The sequence below is a fragment of the Orycteropus afer genome, unplaced genomic scaffold (assembly GCF_000298275.1).
Source record: "Orycteropus afer afer isolate SDZICR_OR568_19922 unplaced genomic scaffold, OryAfe1.0 scaffold00013, whole genome shotgun sequence".
Taxonomy (NCBI): domain Eukaryota; kingdom Metazoa; phylum Chordata; class Mammalia; order Tubulidentata; family Orycteropodidae; genus Orycteropus; species Orycteropus afer.
The window spans coordinates 10,063,584-10,086,339 of NW_006921600.1; the positions used below are offsets into that span (position 1 = coordinate 10,063,584).

Genomic DNA, 22,756 nt, shown 5'->3' on the forward strand with positions numbered 1-22,756 from the left:
AGGATTGCCCAACCTTCCTTCCGAGGAGTGGCTGGTGGGTTTGAACCGCCAGCCGTCTGGTTAGCAGGCAAGTGTCTTAGCCACTATGCTACCAGAGCAGACTATAATATAAATTAATTTAAACAAACTGCTTCCTCCTGATACTTTCTTTTATTCATTTATTCAACAACAAAAGTAGGTATCAAAGAAATATTTGCCTAGCCCTACTTTTTGCTAGGTACAGGTTGACATAAAGGATGAAAAGGTGAGAAACACAGTCTCTGCTTTAAAAGAATTCACTGTTTAGTTAGGAAGAATAAGCCAACACAATAAATACACCACAAAACAGTATGATAAATGCTATTGGATGTTATAGGAAGGCCACCTAAACCAGCCTGGGGTATCTGAAAAAGTTTTACAGAAAACAGTATCTTAGGTTACAGTCCTGAAGGGACCAAAAAGAAAACAAACTCAGTGCCATCAAGTCAGTTCTGACTCACAGCAACCCCTCCTTGGGATTCCGAGATGGTATCTCTACAGAAGTAGACTGCCAAGTAGTGATTAAACAGACAAAATAAAACACAGGAAGTAGAGGTGGGGATGAGGTTTTTAAAAGGAGAGAGATGTCAAATACAATTACTAAAATTTTGGCTTTGCAACAGAATAAATAGTGATGCTGATCCCTGAGGTGAAGAATAAGGAAGAAGTAGAAAGAAAGAAGCTCAATTTTAGACATATTTGATGTGCTTGTGAAGCATCTACCTGGAGATGCCCAGTAGGGCAGATGGCTTGGAGTTCAAGAGAGAACTGAACAATACATATTAATTTATGAGTCATCAGCAGACAGATGGTAATCAACCAGAAAAGGCTTCTCAGCATTTGAGAAGAGATGAGGAGTCTGACAATGGATTGATGGAGAACCCTAACACTGAAGAAGCAGCCAGAAGAAAGGAAATTATGAAAGTGCAAAGTGTTTAAAAAGCCTGACTATGCTGTGGGACAGGTCACTAGGAAGGGAGAAGGATTTTTATTCTTAAATGAAATGATCAAGACAAATGCTAATAGCAGATATAGATAGAATCAATAGTTTTAGTAAAAGAGACAACAAGAACTGATAGAACAAGAGCTGAAGGAGCCAAACTAACAACTGAAAAGTAAAAGGTCTCAGGATAATGAGATTACAGGTGATTTTATATTTTCAGATTTTTTGCTTATCTGTACTGTCTAATTTTGATATATGAACATTTTCTGTCATGAGAAAGAGCAATGTTATTTTTATATCTTAAAAATATCAAATTATGGCAGAACCACACTGTCAATGGATTAAGGGGAAAGGGATGATTGGCTTGTAAAAGCCATATCTCATTTAAGGTAAATGACATCCTTAAAGCCATTATGAACACATAGGAGCTATTCAAAAAATTATGGTTCATGAAAATAATTAAATCTACAAACAAAATCTATATTCTGGCTAAGATCATTTTTCAATAAAAGAACAGTAATTTAAGGGTCAAATGTTAACAATTTCAATACAATAATGATTAAAATACTAGGGTACATAAATCAGAGCAAGAATTAGAACTTCCCCCTGCCGTTTCGCTTCCAAGGCTGATAAATGTTTACGAAAGCAGACTACCTCATCTTTCTTCCACAGTGAAGCTGGTGAGATTGAACCAACAACCTTTTGGTTAGTAGCCAAATGCCTTTCCCACTGCCCCAGTTGATGCTAAAAGGAGCTGACGCTCAGGGCTGCCTTATTCTCTTTCTTTTCATCATTTCAGAAGCAGCATAAACATTTCCCTTATACCATCCTTCATATCTTACCTATATATGGCTTCTAGTACAACTCTATGTTAAGACCCAACTCACTTGATATGTAAGGAGGAGCTGATAAAATTAAACCATCCTTCTTTTCCTCTATCGACAAATGTTAGAATTTGAAATTATCTCATTGTTGTTTTATGTGCCATCGAGTTGGACCCAACTCATAGCCACCCCTCCTTGGGTTGCTGAGGCAGTATCACTACGGAAGTAGATTGCCCCATCTTCCTTCTGAGGAGTGGCTGGTGGGTTTGAATCGCCAGCCTTCTGGTTAGTAGTCAAGTGCCTTAGGCACTATGCTACCAGAGCTCCCATTATCTCATTAGGAACTCATGAAGATTATATCCATGTTGTCTTACCATGACAGAAACCTGGCTCTCTACTTAGTTCCTAACTGTTCATCCTACATCTCAACCTCACCTGCCACAAAGCTGAGAGTGATATCTGCAGTGATGTCTGCAAATATGTCCCATGCTATTATCACTTAAAAGACCTACTTTCCACCCTCAAAAGACCATTAATTTTAGGTTCACAGTATCTATTATGAGTTGAATTGTTCCCCCTTCCCGCAAAAAAAGTTGAAGTCCTAATTCCTAAAACTTGTGAATGTGATCTTATTTGGAAATAAGATTTCTGAAGATGTAATTAGTTAACAAGAGGTCCTACTGGAATAAAGTGGGCTCTAATCTGATGTCATTACAAGAGACACAGACAGACAGAAGGAAGATAGCCATGTGGAGATGGAAGCAAGGATTTGGGGTTATGCTGCCACAAGCCAAAGAACACTTGGGGCTACCAGAAGCTAGGAGAAAAGACCTCCCCCTAGAGCCTTCAGAGAGCATGGCCCTTCCAACACCTAAATTCTAGCCTCCAGAACTGTCAGACAGTGTATTTCTGTCGCTTGAAGCCACACAGTTTGTGGCAATTTGTTACAACAGCTCTAGTGGTTCTCAATCAGGGGCAATTTTGCCCACTCCCCACACCAGGGCATTTTCAATGTTTGGAGACATTTTTGGTTGTCATAGGGGTGGAGGGTACTGCTGGTATCTACTGGGTAGAGACCAGGGATACTGTTAAATATCCTACATGCAGGACAACTCCCCCACCTATCCATAACAAAAAACTATGCACCCAAAAATGTCAATATTGCCGAGGTTGAAGAAGCCTGAACTGGATTACCATCTCCGTTCCTTGTAATGCTACCTAATAGCTTTTCCACTCCTCACCTCTCATTTCAATGAATTTTACCTCCTACTTCAGCAACTCATTCCTAAGCCACAACATGAACTTTGAGATTGTTAACAGCTAATCCACTGCTAATTTCATAGTCTCTTCTCCATGACTGATCTTCCACTGGCTTTTCCTCCCTTGATCCCTCTATACTTGTTCTTTAACTGTATTTAGACTTCTAGTTCCCCAAATGCTCCCTTTTCCCCAATCATGACTATGAGGTAAAGGACCTAGATTTACCTCAATAAGGTGGCCTCTTCCTTGGCTCCACAGAAATAACCTTGGAGCAACTGGGGTGCCTTGGTTTGGGACTTTCAGGACACACCTGAGAATCTGTGCTGGGAAGTGGGAAATGGACAAACCAAACCTGGGAGCCTTAGGAGGCATCGGTTAGCTTACCATGCAGGATTGGCTAAGCCTTCTCATAGAGGTTCAGAGTGCTTCCTAGTTGATGAGATTATCTGCTCTGGAAGGGTAGCATATTCCTTGGAACACAGAAATTCCACATTGGAAACCCTCCCAGATCTCCCTGTATGCCTCTGTTTGTGTCTTTTTGGTCGTAATAAATCTGTAGCTATAAGTATTGTATACTCTCCATAAACTCTGCAAGTTCTTCCAGCAGACAAAAAGAGAATTAGAACTCCCTAGGTGAATCTGTATTTCTTCAATACACCCTAATTTGTTCACTTATTGGTTATTTTCAACACTAAGACTGTAAAACCAGAATATTACCTAATAAGAGCAAACATAACCCTCAAGAAATGCAGGAAACCAAAGCATTGCAATATGTCACCATCCATTGCCTCTTTTTCTTACTCCTTTTAGACTTAGAAGTTTGCAGAAATCTTCAAAGTGGAAAAGCATAACAAAAGTACATTTCTGCTACAGGTACTAAGGATTATACTTCGACTAAACAAAATCCTGTTGTTGTTGTTTGCCGTCGAGTCGGCCCCGACTCATAGCGACCCCTCCTTGGGTTTCCGAGGCAGTATCACTACGGAAGTAGGATTGCCCAACCTTCCTTCCGAGGAGTGGCTGGTGGGCTTGAACCGCCAGCCTTCTGGTGAGCAGTCAAGTGCCTTAGGCACTATGCTACCAACAAAATCCTGAGTGATGCATATGAAACTTTTTCTCTAACATTTTCAATTTTTCCCACTGAAAAAAACAGTTGTATAACTGAATCAATATTGTACAATGAATCAATACTGCAGAAATTTCTTACTCATTAAAGTCACTCTGAATAAAATTCCATTCAGTGACAACCTAAATTTAATAAATTTAATAAAACCTTCATTTATTAAATTTAATAAATTTAATAAAACCTTCATTAAAATATTCCCTTAAATATTTTTCTCACATACATTGTTTCCTTTTCCAATACTTACACTTACTGACACCAAAAACTTTATATCTCTTGTATTTTATGAAATCAAAACACTCAATTTAATTAACTTTGTCCATTTTACTATCATACAATATTTAAAGCTTGCTGGATTATTGTTTCTTGCGACCAACATCACTATCATACTTTCTGCTTTTGGATTTTCTTTCGCTCTTTTTCAAGAACCTTTTCTTCCTCTAGGTGCATTTCTTTTCTAAAACTATTTTATTTATAAAATGACTACTTCAGTAGGGATTTCTGACAGGATGCATAAGAGGTAAGTTTTATTTCAGTTCTTTTCCTTTTCCAAATGTTGCCAGTGAAATCTGGGGCCTATAGAGAAAGTGAGCTATAGATAAATAGGTTTTTTTTTTTCAAAGAGGACAAAACTTCCATGTCTTTTTTCTTCCTCCTGCAGACTGTTCATGCCATAAATGAGAAATGAATGAGAGGCCTCAGATAACCTGTTGCTGCCTTCCTTCAGATACACCTATGCTTTTCTTAATAAATAAAAATTCAGAGGGAATTATTTTAAAGATGTAAAAAAAAAAAAAAGAAAGAGAGCTACCCTGGATCATTTTAAATTATTTACTCCGCATGAACATTTTAGTATTACCAGGTGGCATGGCCAAGGTATATAAAAGAGAAATGCAACAAAATGTCCCTGGGTTCATAAGAATGCATATGAGCAGCATGGTATTTGTTTGACTAGCAGTGTATCTATTAATCATCAACAGCCCCGTAAAACCTGATTCAATTCTAAAGCAGCAACTAAATAACCTAGTTAATAGAGAAAGTGAAAGGAAAAGAAATGGAAACAACTCCAGGTGATTGGTTCCTCTTCTAAATAAGAATTCCAATATTTAAATGAAATAAATAGGAAGTTAAAAAAAAAGTCCTCCTATAATTGCAAGGTTATTTTATATGTTAAGCAGACTGCTACACAGGAAACAGTTTTTTAAAAATTTTATACCGTTTCTCATGCAATCATCTAACTAAAGGACACTTACAAGAGCTTTCTGATGAATGTTCATCAACAGTTGTTAATATAAAAGAACTTTCCCCAAAAAAGAATTAAGGAAATGGCAGAGAACATGTTCATGAATAGGCTGGTTCAGGATTCTCCCTGGAAAAGGGGAACATCAAGCTACAAACTACATCACAGCAATCAGACAATGTATTCAAAGGAAATGCAACCTATTTTCCATTTTAACAAAGTTGTAAAAACAGAATAGCCTCGTGTTGATTATAATTCAATATAATTTATAGAAATTCTGAAGATACAAAATACAATTCATACTAATCAATTGACACATAAGTAGCGAGTACTTTAATCAATGGTATATAATTATTTTCATTGAAAATAAATAAATATATATGCATATACAGAAATCCTTTTCTTCTAAAACAACAATATTACAATTGTAATAATCTCTTCCTGGCTAATGGGGAGGGGGAGATACCATAAACCCTAAGGAAAACAGTATAAAGCCTTTTAAAAGTGTGTCTTTTGTTGGGCTATTTTTAATCATAAGGCAAAAACAAATAGCAGATCAGACACAATAAGAAACAGTAATCAAACTGAGCTACATAATGTATAAAAATTTAAGTAGTATCTAAACTAGAGGTCACAAATTCAAACCTACCAGTACCAAACAATCAACTTAAAGGAATAAATCAAGCCAGGTACTTTCAGTAAGGAGTACTGGGGCCTTTGGCTAAATGGAAAGCACCCCACCTGTGAAAAACCAAACCCACTGCCATCACCTCGATTCCAACACATAGCAACCCTTTAGGACAAAGTAGAACTTCCCCATAGGATTTCCAAGGCTGTAAATCTTTACCGAAGCAGGCTGCTCATCTTTCTCCCATGGAACAGCTGGTAGGTTCATACCACCTCTGGTTAACTTCTGGTTAAGCAGCCAAATACTTTAACCAGCCAAATGCCACCAGAGTTCCTAAAGAATTTCAAATTCCATGGGGGAAAAAAAAGTACTTTTGCAGAATAAGGACCCCCAGTTTACAACATCTGTTTTAGACACATTAGGGAGGAAAAACAATCCCCAATATGTGTTCTAATCTTAGTGAAAATGAGCAAGTAAATTAAGAAAAGTTAACAGAAACAAGCTCCTCAGTAAGGATCCCTAAAGATAATACAAGTATAAGAGTAATTATAAATAAAGAATTCCACAGTTTTAAGCAAAAACACAACAGTCTGGTTTTTTACTGAGAAAGAGAAAGAAAAAAAAATTCAATGAAGAGTCTGCAAAAGAATTGAGAAACTTAAAAAGAAATTAAATACCTACACCCCAAATAGTTTTCCATGGTGTCAACATGTTAATTCAACACAAAAGTGAAGTAGGTAGAGAACCTCAATATATTATTATAACGTTAGAAACTTAGTACTAGTTACCAAATGCTTTTCATTTTTTATTAAACAGGCATCATGATTTTTAAATAGATAAGCAGGGGCTCATTAATTTATTACTGAAATCTTATGAGTGCTAGTTACCAAACAATTCTCACTTATTATTAAACAGCACTATAATTTCTCTAATTCTTGTTTACTTATTAGATCTGAAATGCGTTCACTTCAACTACCATTTTATGTGGTACAAACAATCTCCATACAAACCAAAGCAGACAGTTTCCTCAGCAAAGCACTTCATTAAATTTTTATCAAATATAGAAAATAAAATTTTCATATAGAAAACATGTTACCTCCTGGACATCCTCTGGATTTCTTCGTGAAACAACCTACAACAAAACAGACGCAAAGATATCTTATGACTATCAAATTTTTTAATTTTGCATTTCTACAATTACTTTTAACATATTTGTATGAAAAATTCAAGTAATTTGCTTAAAAAACAAATATCATAATGTTTTCCTTCACATAGAAATAAGCAGTATAATAACTTTACTATCTGAAACACTAGTGAAAAAAAAAAATCAGCAAAGCAGCAGCTCAAATAAAGTCCACATGTTAAAGTTCATGTGTTACACACATAAGAGAATGCCTCGGCTTTTACTTGACATAACTCCAACAAGCTGGACTATCCCTTCCCAGACTTCATATACAAGTCAGAAGAAGAAAAGCAGCTGCACCTGGGCAAAGTGTACAATGGATCTCTCTGTATTATTTCTTACAACTGTATGTGAATCTATAATTAGCTCAAGAAAAAAGCGGCTGCAATGCTCAGCCCCAGCAATATCTATGAAAAATGATCACTGCCCACCTAATAATAGTGAGGAAAACAAAAGTAACTTATAAAATATAATAAATAAACATTCAGGGACAAGTCATTCCTCTTTCGTTATTCCTGTGGTGGCGTAGTGCTTAAGGCACTTGACTGCTAATCAGAATGCTGGTGGTTCAAACCCACCAGCCACTCCTTGAAAGGAAGGCTGGGCAATCTACTTCCATAGTGATACTGCCTCAGAAACCCAAGGAGGGGTCGCTATGAGTCGGATCTGACTCAAGGGCAATGGGTTTGTTGGTTGATTATCGTTACTCCTGGAACAAAACGGGGGGTGGGGGGGGTTCCTTTCAGACTTCTCTGATTACAAAAGCCAAAAAGTCTGTTTAGAAAGATTTCCTTGCACAATATTTTAAACCAAGACAGCTGAGTGCTTAAATTATCAAACAGCACTGCAGAGTAGGAAAATCTCATGAGATATATAATATTAATTATGTAAATGTAAAATTTGTAAACTTATAGGTAAACACGCGTTTTGCAAAAACAAATAGATACATCGAACACATCAGAATGGTCACCTATCGGTGAAAGAAAGAAATGAGTTGGTCTCTGCACCAAGTATCAATGATAATTTACCATGAACTGGAGATTATATCCAACTCAACACTACTCCTGAAGTACAGAACAAAACCAAAAGATATAAACTGAAGTTGGACAGACCTGGTTGAAATTAAGATTGCTCAACTACAGGCTTGATCTCATCTATAATACCACCTGCCTGGCCAGGCTACTAAGGAGCTCTGGTGGTGAAGGGCATAAGGCATTTATTTGCCTGCTAACCAGAAGACTGGCAGTTCAAACCCACCAGCCATTCCAAGGAAGGAAGGCAATCTACTTCCATAAAGATTTTATCACTTTGGATACTCAGCTTGATGGCAGTGCTATTGTGTTTGGCCTGACTATTATGAAGATTTAATAAGAACACAGCAAAAACCCCATAATTTAAAATTTAGTTTCCTCTCTCCCCTACCAGAAAAATTTAATTATTCTGAAACGTTCTACCTAAGAATCCCAGAGAACAAAGTTTTCCAATTTGTTGACACTCTATCCTCCAACATTCGGAATACATAAATTTGCTGAAATCTCTCAGCAATTTTCATTAATTTTGAACAGTCCAATAGAACTTTCTGTGATGATGGAAAGAAATGTTCTCTATCTGCATTGTTCAGTACAGCAGCCACTGGCCACATATATGAGGCTACTGAGCACTTGAAACATGGTTATTAAGACTGAGGAACTGAATTTTTAATTTACAGGCAGTTCCCAGGTTACGAACAGCATCCATTCCTAGATGTGTCTTTCTGTCAAATTTGTAGGTAAGATGGAAGAGGGGCATATGGTTCTTTTTAGCCTTACTTTAGTGCAAGAAAAGGCTTGAAGCCTTTTCAACTATTAGAAACCTGCATGTACAGCAAGTGGAGATGACTGTGATGAAGAATTTGTTAACAGTAGGTATTAATCTCAAACTGAGGGCAAGTTTACATAAAAATGAAGGGCAAGTACATCCATAATCCAGGGGCTGCCTGTATTACATTTTAATTAGTTTAAAATTATATAAAAACAGCTACACATGGCTAATGATTACCATATTAGATAATACAGATTTATAATAATAGGCTAGAACAGGTAACTAACAACCATATATTATTCAAATATTTTATCTTAGCTAGTACTTTTAAATACCAGCCCCTCCCTCTCCAAACTCACACTGTTCCAAAGCATAGTACTGCACATATTTAAATGATTTAATTTGGTTTCATGAGAAAATCATGGGTAACAAACCCACTAAGAATCCACCCACCAAAAATAATCAAGACATGATCACTAATAACAGTATATTCAGTCCTGCCTTACATTTTACAAGTTACTTTTTTCTGAAATTTTATTGACTTCCTGAATATATAATTCAATCATTTTATAGAAGTACAAAGATCTCACAATTTTAAACAATCTCCCTTTCACATGTAAATGCTCTTTTTTGGACTGAAGAAATTATTTCCTGCTTTGCTTTGCATACTAAGTCTGGTGGCACTGCGAAAGAATTGGGCAGCTAAGCAAAAGGCAACTGTTAGAACACACCAGCCACTCTGCAGGACAAAGATGAGGCAGTCTGCTTCTGTAAAGATTTACAGCTTTGGAAACCCCATGGGGCAGTTATTCTCTATTCTGTAGGGTCAATATGAGTCAGAATCAAATCAACAGCAGTGGGTTTGCTTTGCATATTTGCACATTTTGGATTTTCTTGAGGTGGTCCACTTCTGGAAATCAAATATATGTGAGTTAAATAAGCAAATAGATTAGCTAACTACTAAGCAACTACAAAGAACAATGATGAATCCATGAAACATTATAATACAGATGGAGAACAAAATGCTAAGTGAAACAAGTCAATCACAGAAAGACAAATATTATATGATACCACTTTTATAAGGAGCTCTGGTAGCATAGTGCCTAAAGCACTTGACTGCCAACCAGAAGGCTGGTGGTTCAAACTCACCAGCCACTCCTCAGAAGGGAGGTTGGGCAATCCTACTTCTGTAGTGATACTGCCTTGGAAACCCAAGGAGGGGTCGCTATTAGTTGGGGCCAACTCGATGGCACATAACAACAACAACCACCTTTATAAGACAAGAATAGTTATATAGACAGAGAATAATATTCATTGGTGGGTACCATGGAGGGGTGGGGAGTAAGGAGAAATCATGCTCTAGATCTTAGCTACTTTTCCTTTTTGGTGATGAGAAAATTAGCATAGAATATGGATGCAGTGAGCATAGCCTGACCAAATAAATGTCACTAAGAAGCACTCAAGAGAAAAGGAGTTGACACATGTATTAAAGAATTTGACATATGTAATGTGGTAAAAACCCAAAAAATGAGTGTATGGTCACATATGTCAGTGTACAGGTATATAAGTCCACGAGTAAGTGCAGGTTTATACATATATATGCACAGATTAAAGTATTTATATGTACATATAAGTATAAATATGTGTGTGCAGGCACATATATTCATAAAAGAAAAAAATCATAGATACTTTTCAGACATAACCAAATGCCTTGAGAAACCAGTTTTCTAGGTTAGTCTCATGGAACAATTCAGTCAACTGGCATAATATATAGCTCACAAAGCTCATGTTCCGAATCCTAATGAAGCAAGGTCTTAAAAGCTGTAAGCACTATCTAAGATATAACTACTCTCTCTACATATGTCAGGAAGAAAAGAGTAAGAAAGAAATCAAAGTTCCACAGAAGAAATTAGTGTACAGGGCTAATAGTCTACCTGAACCACAGACTCATCAACCCTGAGACCAGAAGAACTACATGGTCCCTGACTACTACTACAGACAGTTCTGATCAGGGCCACGATAGATAGACTCTGATAGAAGGGGAGAAAAACACAAAATAGAACTCAAATTCTTAAAAAGTCAAGACTTACTGGATCAGTTGAGGCAAAAGGACTCCCTAAGGCTATCGCCCCGGAATACTGTTTAAATCTTGAACCATAACTATCCCCTGAGATCACCTTATAGCAAAATAACAGAATGGCACACAAAATAAAGGATATTACTGATAAGTACATGGTCAACTAAAAAACCATCTCTATGAAACCAAAATGTGAACATTTACTCTAAAGCAAAGATGAGAAGATAAGGGACAAGGAAACTGAAGTACTGGAAACAGAACAACCAGAACGCTATCAAAGAGAATGCTGATAAACTGTAGAAAATATAACTAAAGTTACTGAACAATCTGAATAGAAGCTGTCAAGAGGGAATCTAATTTACTGTGTAAACTTTCATCAAAAACACAATAAAATATTATTTTTAAAAAAATGTTAGTCACTCTGTAACAATACTTGTAATTCTAAAATCATCTTGTAAGAAATAACCAATCTGCTTATAATTTCTCAGCCATACTATTAGTAGTTGCCATACTCATCTATGTGCTGGTGTTTTAATGGTAAGCAAATCACCTGCCTTCACAGTGTTCACAATCCAGAGAGTGGTACACAGAGACTGCAGTGCAATGAACTGCTTTTATACGGCCTTTCTAGCCATAGTCTTATAACTCCCACAAAATGACTGGCTAAAACTATGAAAATTGAGTGATATGGTATACCAAGGGGACTAGGCAAATCATGGTCCTGCTGGGAGCACTATGGTTTGAAATTGACAAGGAGTAGGCCAGGGAAACCTTAGGAATAGCAATGAAACACTGTCTGATATATTACTAGAAAACTTGTTGAATAGCCCAGAAACATTGCCTGATATGGTACTGGAAGATGAGCCCCTCAGATCTCAAAAGGCACTCAAAATACTACTGGGGAAGAGCTGCTTCCTCAAGTAGAGTTGACCTTAATGACATGGATGGAGCAACACTACCAGGACCTCCTTTTGCTGATATGACATGACTCAAAATGGGAAGAAAAAGCTGCAAACATCCATTAATAATCGGAACATGGAATGTATGAAGTATGAATCCAGGAACATTGAAAGCTGTCAAAAATGAAATGGAATGCATAAAGAGCAATATCCGAAGCATTAGTGAGCTAAAATGGACTAGTTTTGGCTGTTCTGAATCAAACAACCATATGATCTACTATAGTAGGAATGACATATTGAAGATGAACAGCATGGCCTTCATCATCACAAAAAATGTTTCAAGATCTATCCTGAAGTATAATGCTGTCAGTGATAGGATAGGAAGACCAGTTAATAATACTGCTATTAAAATTCATCCACCACTCGTCTGTCAGTTTGTCATACTGTGGTGGTTTGTGTGTTGCTGTGAGGATGGAGGCTATGCTATTTCAAATACCAGCAGGGTCACCCATGAACACGTTTTCAGCTGAACTTCCTGACTAAGACAGACTTGGAAGAAGAAAGAAGCCACCCATTCTCAAAGAATTGGCTGGTGAAAACCTTATGAATAGCAGTGAAACACTGTCTGATATGTTATTGGAAAACTTGATGAATAGCCCTGAAACACTGTCTGATATAGTGCTGAAGATGAGCCCCTCAGGTCTAAAGGCACTCAACATACAACTGGGAAAGAAGAATGGGAATTTCGGAACACTTAATTGTGCTTATGAGGAACCTGTACACAGACCAGGAGGCTATCGTTCAAACAGAACAGGGGGACAGGGCATGTTTTAAAATCAGGAAGGTAGTGCTTCTGGGTGGTATTCTTTCACCATACTTATTCAATCTGTATGCTGAGCAAATAATCAGAGAAGCTGTACTATATGAAGAAGAATGCAGTATCAGGATTGGACGAAGACTCATTTAACAGCCTGTGATATGCAAACAACACAACTTTGCTCACTGAAAGTGAAGGTGGTTTGAAGTACTTACTGACAAAGATGAAAAGCTACAGTCTATAATATGGATTACACCTGAACATAAAGAAAATGAAAATCCTCACAACTGGACCAATAAGCAACATCAAGATAAATGGAGAAAAGACTGAAATTGTCAAAGATTTCATATTATTTGGTTCCACAACAAATACCAATGGAAGCAGCAGTCAAGAAATCAGATGACGTACTGCACTAGGAAAATCTGCCGCAAAACACCTTCTTAAAGTTCTGAAAAGTAAAGATGTCTCCTTGAGGTGTGCCTAACCCAAGCCATTGTATTTTCAATCACCTCATATGCATGTGAGATGGACAATGAATAAGGAAGACCGAAGAAGAGCTGATGCTTTTTAGTTGTGGTGTTGGAGAAGAATACCGAAAATACCATGGACTGCTAAAAAAACAAATCTGTCCTGGAGGAAGTACAGCCAGAATGCTCCTTGGAAGCAAGAATGGCCAGACTTCGTGTCACCATCTTTGGTCATGTTATCAGAAGGGACTATTCCCTGGAGAAGGATATCATGGTTGGTAAAGTGGAGGGTCAGTGAAAAAGAGGAAGGCTCTCAACAAGATGAACTGACACAGTGGCTTCAACGATGGGCTCAGGTATACCTAGGATTGTGACGCTGGTGCAGGACTGGGCAGTGTTTCATCCTGTTGTACACAGAGTCACTGGGAGCTGCAGCCGACTCAATGGCACCTAACAACAACAACAACAGGCTTATAAAAGGCCAATCCCACAGAGGTCCAGAGGGACCTCACTACCATCAAGAAGAGTCTGGAATGGAGTGCGTCCTTCAGTCCCAGTGTCCCTGCACTGAGAACCTCCTAGACCCAGATGAAAGAACTTTAACACAGAAGATGGCATGAGATGGTAAGAGATAGTGGCAATAGGGTTGCCAGCCCACAGAGTGAGGTGGCTGCAGTGGGCTTGAAAGCCCATGAGGCAAGGTAGCTGCTATGGGCTTGCAGGGCCAGAGTGAGAGCTGGCACCTTTAGACAAGATGCTGACCAGTAGAGCTAAAAAAGCTATAACACTCACTTGTGCAGAGCAAGAAAGACTTGAGTACACCCCACGCAGGGGCTATATACTTCCCCCTACCCCACCCTGGTAGCATATGCCTGGGTAGTATGGCAGCAAGAAAGCCCCTCAGGACAAGGTTGTAGTCACTTCTTGGCCACAGCCAGCTACCCAGAGGGAGTGAGTAGTTGGACCTATGGGCTCAGGACCATAGCCGCAGGTGATATCAAGCTCAATTGGTATAACATACTACACAAAAACATCGTTGCACATCCTACTTTGAAGAGTAGCAACTGGGGTCTTATAAGCTTGTAAGCAACCATCTAGATGCAGCGATGGGTCTTTCTTCATCCAGAGCAAAGAGGAATGAAGAAAAACAAAGATACATGGAAACAATTAGTCCAAGTGATTCACACACCATGTGATCCTCAGCCTATATGACTATGAGACCAGAAGAACTAGATGGTACCCAGCTACCACTGTAACCACTCGGAGGGGGATCTATGTAGGGGATCCTGGATAGAGGAAGAATAATGTGGAACAGAACTCAAAATCATTTAAAAGAAAGGGGGGGAGGGGACCAGGTTTGCTGGTCTGATAGAGCTTGGCAGAACCATTGAGACTACGGCCCTAGCTGCCCTTTAGATCTAGAATTGAACCCAACCCTGTCTCTTCTAGCCAAACAAAACACAGGTATATGAGCTGAACATTTACATTAGGCAGATACACTCCTTGGAGAGATCAATCATGGGAGAACAGAAGGACTTCATAGCACAGGAAGACAGCTCAGGGGTCAGAAGTGCACAGGAGGAAAGGACACAGGGAAGAGGTAACTATGGGGAGGAAGTGGGAGGGAGCTGTTGCACTGTGGGGAATTACAGTCAATGTCATGAGACAAAGTGTATGTGAGCTGCTGTATGGAAAGTGAATTTGTTCCGTAAACTTCCACTCAAATCACAACAAAATTTAAAAAAAAAAGGTCTGAGTAGCATGGCAGGAGCCAACAACAGAGACCAGCAAAGCCCAGTGACAGAGGAGAAACCTCAGAAGCCCTGCAGGCCTCCCAACCAAGATGGTAGTAGCAGGAGGTAGCAATGACACAGACACAGCATCTGATTTGAACCATGGCATACCTGTTCAGTGAAATAAGAATGGACAGGGGTAATTTGGGGAAGGGTAAGTGTTTACCCTTTGAGAATCTGGTGTTATTGTTTACTGTTTATTTTCTATAAAATATAACAATGGCTTTCACTTTGCCAACACTGTGTAAGGGTTTCATGTGTCCAGCTCAATCACAGGTGAACATAACGCAGCTACCACAGAATGGTTCTCAGTGGGTGTATGTGTCTCATAGCTGCCTGGAAGTTTGAGGTACAGCCTGTCTGCATGTGCAATGCAGATAATCAGAGCATTACAGTGACTACTCTGTGTGTATGTGTTGTGGGGTGGGGGTGAATGTTCTACTTCCCAGATTTATTTTAGTATCTCAGAGAACAGCAGAGTGCTGACACTTTATCTTTGTTGCCAGTATCACAATGGCATCCCAGAAGCAATTAAAAATATTAGTGATTTAAGACTTTTAATTTTTTTGTGATAATAAAAATAATTCATGGTTATTGCAGAAAACACAGAAAAGCAAAGTTTAATTATTCTTAAACTACCTAAGTGAAGGTCTTACTCTAAAATTTTAGGCTTAAAAGAAGTAAATTTCTCTTCACCTCCAAATACTTCCAAAATAAACAAAGAGAAATTTACTTAGGCAGTTAGAAAATCAAATCAAAAGCTATTGGTTGGTTAGTAACTAACCCTTTCCCCAACAGCATTCACAAAGCTTAGTGAAAATCATGTCTGGAAAGCAGGAAGACTGTAATTTTCTGAGTCTCCTCTTACCCCTTTGATACTTTTACATCTCTTCTGTAGATTCCTCTTCTTTCTTCTTCCCCCTAATAGTCTGAACTACTCCAAGAATCAGCCCTATATCCTGTATTTGTACATCACTTTTATTAAGAGAATAAGAAAATCTATTATCTCTACTGTTCAAGACACTGTGCAAAGCATAAGAAAAACATGTCTTTGTACATGTACATTTGCAAAGCATTTTATACTGATTCATTTCATTCCCCGAACAACTTAGGAGTGGTTTTTATCAGCTCCCCTTCCACAGACAATGAATGAAAGAAAGATCCAGAGATCTGTCCAAGGTCAAATCACTATCTACCTTCAGATTTGAAATTAGAACCTAGGTTTTATGACTCCTGGTCTAGTGTTCTTTCCACTATAGTATACTACCTCCTTCTATTTATCTGTGCTATTTTCAGTAATAATTAATTAAGTCTATGTATTTCCATAAAATCCTGTCACCATTGTGATTTTTTATTTCTGTCTTCACATATTCAACCAACAAAATATTAGTGCCTAATCTGTTGCTAGGAGCTCTGGTAGCCTAGTGCCTAAGGCGCTTGACTGCTAACCAGAAAGCTGCCGGTTCAAACCCATCAGCCACTCCTTGGAAGGAAGGTTGGGTTATCTACTTCCGTAGTGATACTGCCTCAGAAACCCAAGGAGGGGTCATTATGAGTAGGGTCTGACTCGATGGTACATAACAACAATCTGTTGCTAGGTATTAGAATACAATGGAGAATATACTGGTCTGACTCCTAAGCCATTCTCTTATAAAAATATAATCACTTTCCAAATACATTACCAAGTTCTCATTTAAATATCATTTAAATGTCCTCTAAAATGGAAATCAAAAACACAAAAGGGTTAGCATGAGTTGAGTCAAAATGTCCATTAGTACCAACTCTTTCTAGTTACTCAGTTCTCTTCAGAGTGATTGCAAAGTTGATGAAAAATAAGAGTATCGATCAGAAATTAAAGGGAAAATTATAACCATATTGAAAATGAACAAAATTGAACCCTCAGATCCAAATTTTTATAACTTTTTAAATTATACTAGTAGCTATCTCGACAAGTAGTATTAACTCTACAACAAAAATACTGCAAATTCATTCTGATGTAAATTGCTAACATTTAGTAATTTTTTTCTGGGTGAGTTTCAATATTCTGCCATAAAATTTTGTCAGTAAATTCCACAAAAGGTGGAATTTAAAACAGTGACTTCTTTCATTTAAAATTCATAATTTCCACTGCAAGCACAAACTACCACAGGTTCAGGAAGCACGATATAAATGTCATCAAGAGCCCTTGCAATAGAAAATTTTATCACCAAGTCATCTTGAAAATTATTACCCTACAGCAGTACTTCACAAACCATGTTGCATGGAATACTAACCAAAAAACAAACTCACTGCTGTGGTGTCAGATCCAACTCATAGCAACCCCTCCTTGGGTTTCTGAGGCGATATCACCACAGAAGTAGATTGCCCAGTCTTCCCTCTGGGGAGTGGCTGGTGGGTGTGAATCGCCAGCCTTCTGATTAGCAGTCAAATGCCTTAGGTACTATGCCACCAGAGCTCCTAACATTATCATTAGGTACTATATATTATTTTCTGTGCACTAACTTCTCTACTTCTTAATAAAACATTAAGGAGCTCTGGTGGCATAGTTTTTGGGGTTTTATCTCTTCGCTTTTCCTGGTTGTCATGTTTTTTTTCTTTTGGTTCTTCCCATCCCTTGTTTCTCTCTTATTTTTTTCATTATTATTCTTTGACTCTTGCTCTTTTCTCTTATTGCCCCTCCCCAGATATTGTTGGGGTGGGGGGGCGGTTCTTTCTCTTTTTCTATTTATATTTCTTTTTGTCTTAAGTATTTCTTTAGATATTTCTTCTCATTTATTGCTGTTCCTTTTTTTTTTTTTTCCTTTTTTTTATTGTTTTTGCTGTTTGAGTTTTTTGTCTTCTTGTTTTTACTTTTTTGATAATTTTTTTGATTGTTACTTTTGTCTGAGTGAGAGATAGCAACTGTGTGTGCCCATACAACACAACCACACCCCCACCTCCTACAGCCCCATCTACTGAGTTAGGACCACCACTTGCTTCTGCACCAACTGGCCAATGACAGACGACAGTCAATATGACCCCAACTCATCCTTAATTGTACTTTATGAACAGCTAAAGGAGATCTGTGCACCTACTCTTATTCTCTATCACACCCAGCAAGAGACAGGTGGTCTCTTACCTAAGTGCTGCCAAACTATCAAACAGAGGAACACAGTACCTGACTTACTCAGATATATCAGAACAAAACAAAGAGAAAAAAAAAATCTTGTGCAAATCACACAAACATACAATCACCAATTGAATATAAATATAATGATGTCACAATGTCTTGGAGACAAAAGATCATCACAGTGCACACAAAGAAGGAAGATAGAGCAGGAGAAACAAGGGACCAGGATACAGACCCAAAAAACAGCTCCAAGGAAAAAGGAGCATTGCAACTCCCTGATTAGGAATTCAAAAGAATTATATTTAGGTACCTAAATATAATTGAGAGCGGATTGAGAGACAGATCAAGGAAAACACTGACAAAACCCTAGAACAACTTCGGAAGACAATACAAGAACAAAATGACAAAATAAATGAAATCTTAGAAATGATACAAAAGCTACAGACAGAAATCCAGGAAATTAATACTAAATTTTCAGAAATAAAGAACACATTGAATGGGCAAAGGAGTAGAATGAAATCAATGGAAGACAGAATTAGTGAGATTAAAGACAAATTCCTCAATACTACTATGGTAAGAGATCAATCAGAAAAAAAGATCAAAACAAAATGAAGAAACCCTAAGGTTCATATGAGATACCATCATGACGAATAACTTGCATTTAATCAGAATTCCAGAACAGGAAGAGACAAATAAAACCACAGACAAAACTGTCAAAGATTTGTTGGAAGATAAATTCCCCGATATGATAATAGATGAGAATATATCCATTCAAGAAGTTCAATGAACCCCAAGACATATCATAATCAAACTCACCAAAACCAAAGACAAAGTGAAAGCAGCACAAGAAAAATGAAAAATGCCTATAAAGGGCAACCAATAAGGCTAAGCTCTGATTTCTCAGCAGAAACCATGTAGGCGAGAAGAAAATGGGATGGTACATATTAAACACTGAAAGAAAAAAAATTCCAACCAAGAATTACATGCCCACCAAAACCATCCCTCAAATATGATGGTGCAGATTTCCAGATAAGCAGAAATTAAGGGAATTTGTTAAAACCAGACCAATCTTACAATAGATGCTAAAGGGAGTCCTTTGGACAGAGGGCCAACAACAGCAAACAACCACTGATGATTAATACACATGATAACATAACCCAGAAACCAACCCAGTTATGGAAGTATCCAAAGTAAAATAATCTTACAAAACTGAAAAAATGGAACCAGAGACATCGATTGGCAAATGAGGACAACTAAAAACCAAAAAGAGGGAGAAAACTGTGTAGTTACAGAACTTCTAAGTGGTGAGGAAGTCAAGACAATTGTGAGATACAATGCACTGTTCTAAACTTGGAAAGAAAATTATAAATCACAGAGTAACCTCAAAAAAAAACAAATTAAACTCTGCATCAAAATAAAAAAGAGAACAAGCACAAATACTTAGTAAATCCTAAAACTAGAGTAATGAAGGAAATGATAACACAATTCATAAACAAAATGAGTTCAGCACAGAAAATTATATGGAAAAAAGAAATCAGCAAAACCAAACCAAACCAAACTCACTGCCATCAAGTTGGATCCAACTCACAGCGACCCTTCCTTGGGTTTCCAAGGTGATATCACTACAGAAGTAGATTATCCAACCTTCCTTCCAAGGAGTGGCTGGTAGATTTGAACCACCAGCCTTCTGGTTAGCAGTCAAGTGCCTTAGGCACTACACTACCAGCGCTCCCAAGAAATCAGCAACACCACGAAAAAATACGTAACAATATGACAGCAACAAACTCACACTTGTTAGTAATTACACTGAATGTAAATGGCTAAATGCACCACTCAAGAGACAAAGAGCTATAGAGTGGATAAGAAAATATAACCCAACAGTATGCTGTCTACAAGAGACACACCTTGGACGCAAAGGTGAAAACAGACTGAAAATCAAAGGTTGAAGATATCAAGCAATCGGCAATCCAAAGCCAGCAGGGGCAGCAATATTAATTTCTGATAAAATTGACTTTAAGATAAAAACCACCATAAGAAAAAGGAAGGGCATTATATAATGATTAAAGGATCAATTGAACAAGAGGACGTAACCATAACAACTATCTACACACCCAATGAAAAAGCCCCACAATACATAAATCAGACTTTAACAGAATTGAAAAAACAAGCAGATGACTCCACAGTAATAGTAGTAGGACACTTTAATACAACACTTTTTTTTTTCTTTTTATTGTTATTTGGGTAAAAATTTACAGAGGAAATTCACTTTCCATACAGCAGTTCTCATACACTTTGTCTCATGACATTGACGACAATTTACCACAATGCAACATCTCCCCTCTACTTCCTCCCAATAGTTACCTCTTCCCTGTGTCCGTCCCTCCATGCACTCCTGCCCTCGGACCTGTCTCCCTGTGAATAAGCAGCCCTTCTTTCTCTCATGCTTGTTCTCTCCAAGGAGTGTATCTACTTGAGGTAAATGTTCAACTCATATGCCTGTCTATTGTTTGGCTGGAAGCCACAGGCATGCATTCAATTCCAGACCTGAATCAGGGCAGCGAGGGGCCATAGTCTCAGTGGTTCCACCAGGCTCCGTCAGGCCAGCAAACCTGTTCCCAGCTTTTTTTTTTTTTTTTTTTTTTCCAAATGATTTTGAGTTTTGTTCCACATTGTTCTCCTTGTCTATCCAGGATCTCCTGCATAGATCCTCTTCCAAGTGGTTGACAATAGTAGCCAGGCATCATCTATTTCTTCTGGTCTCATAGTTGTATAGGCTGCAGATTGGATGGTGTACCAGTTGCTAGGACTAATTATTTCCATGGAGTTTTGGTTTTCTTCATTCTTCTTGGCTCTGGACGAGGAGAGACCCATTGTTGCATCTAGATGGCAGCTTGCAAGCTTTTAAGATCCCAGTCGCTACTCACAACATTAGGAGGTGGAACAATGTTTTGTGCAGTATGTTATGCCAATTGAGCTTCATGTCCTCTGCAACTATGGTCCCGAGCCCACAGGTTCAACTACTCAGTCCCTCTGGGTAGGTGGCTGTGACCAAGGAGTAACTACAATCTTGCCCCTTGTCAGCTCCACTATACACCTGGAAATTCAGATCCTACACATAAAGTTATAGGACCATTGTCTGCCAACCCTATACATGTTCTTCGGTACACTCCCCACTTCATAGACATACCTAATAGTTCAGCCTGATCACCCATCTATCCACCCATATACCCGTGTTTGCCTTCACTGACCACACTGTACTATATGTGCAAAAGGGTTCATCTTTGTTAATACAACACTTTCAGTGAAAGACACAACAACAGGAAAGAAACTCAACAAAGCTGCAGAAGAACTAAACAATACAATCCACCAACTTGACCTTACAGACATCTACAAAGCACTTCACCCAACAACAGGACAAGACACATTCTTTTCCAGTACACATGGAACATTCTCCAGGACGGACCACATGTTAGGCCACAAAGCAAGCCTCAATACATTTAAAAACACTAAAATACTGCAAAGAAGATGCAAAGCATCTTCTCAGATCAAAATGCTATAAAATTAGAAATTAACAATAGAAAGATCAATGGAAACAGAGCAAACACGTGGAAACTCAGTAACATCCTCCTTAAACACGACTACATAATAGAAAAAATTAAAAAATTCCTTGAATCAAATGAGAACAAAACACAACATACCAAAACTTTAGGGACACAGCAAAAGCAGTGATTAGAGGCCAATTTATACACATGGAAAAAGAAGACCCAAAATTACCACCTTAACTCAACACCTCCAACAATCAGAAAAAGAGCAACAAAAAAAAGCCTACAGTCACCAGAAGAAAAGAAATAATGAAGACTGGAGCAGAAATAAGTGAAACAGTAAAAGAAAGACAACAGAAAAAAATCAAAAGACTAGAAGATGGTTTTTTGAAAGGATTAATAAAATTGAAAAGCCACTGGCAAACTCCTGTGCCTTCCACCCAAACAAAAGACAGGCATATGAGCTGAACATTTACATTAGGTAGATACATTCCTTGGAGAGATCAAGCATGGGTGAATAGAAGGGCTATATATGCACAGGGAGATAGCTCAATGGGCAGGAGTGCATGGGAGGAAAGGACACAGGGAAGAGGTGGATATGGGGAGGCAGTGGCAGGAGAGCTGTTGCATTGTGGGAGATTACAGTCAATGTCATGAGACAAACTGTATGTGAGTTGCTGTATGGAAGATGAATTTGCTCTGTAAACTTTCACCCAAATCACAATAAAAAAATTTTTAACTAAAAAAGAAAAAAAAAAAAAGCCACTGGCAAACTTAACAAAGGAAAAGAGGGAGAGAATACAAATAAAACAAATAAGAAACCAATTGGAAGACATGTCACAACAAAACCAACTGAAATAAAAAGAGTAATATCAGGATACTATGAAGAACTGTACTCCAACAAATTTGAAATGCCAGAAGAAATGGACAGATGTCTAGAAACATACTACTTACCTAAACTAACACAGACTGAGGTAGAAAAGTTGAACAGACCCATAACAAAAGAAGAAACTGAACAGGTCATAAGAAAAAA

General features: G+C 38.0%; 1 protein-coding gene across 1 annotated transcript in view; it reads right to left on the reverse strand.

The window, feature by feature from the left end:
- Positions 1–22,756, reverse strand: part of RPS6KC1 (ribosomal protein S6 kinase C1) — a 315,271-nt gene that overhangs the window by 283,129 nt on the left and 9,386 nt on the right. Inside the window, exon 2 of the mRNA XM_007952634.2 lies at positions 7,133–7,168. Coding sequence (XP_007950825.1) covers positions 7,133–7,168 — 36 coding nt within the window. The remainder of the gene's footprint in view (positions 1–7,132; positions 7,169–22,756) is intronic.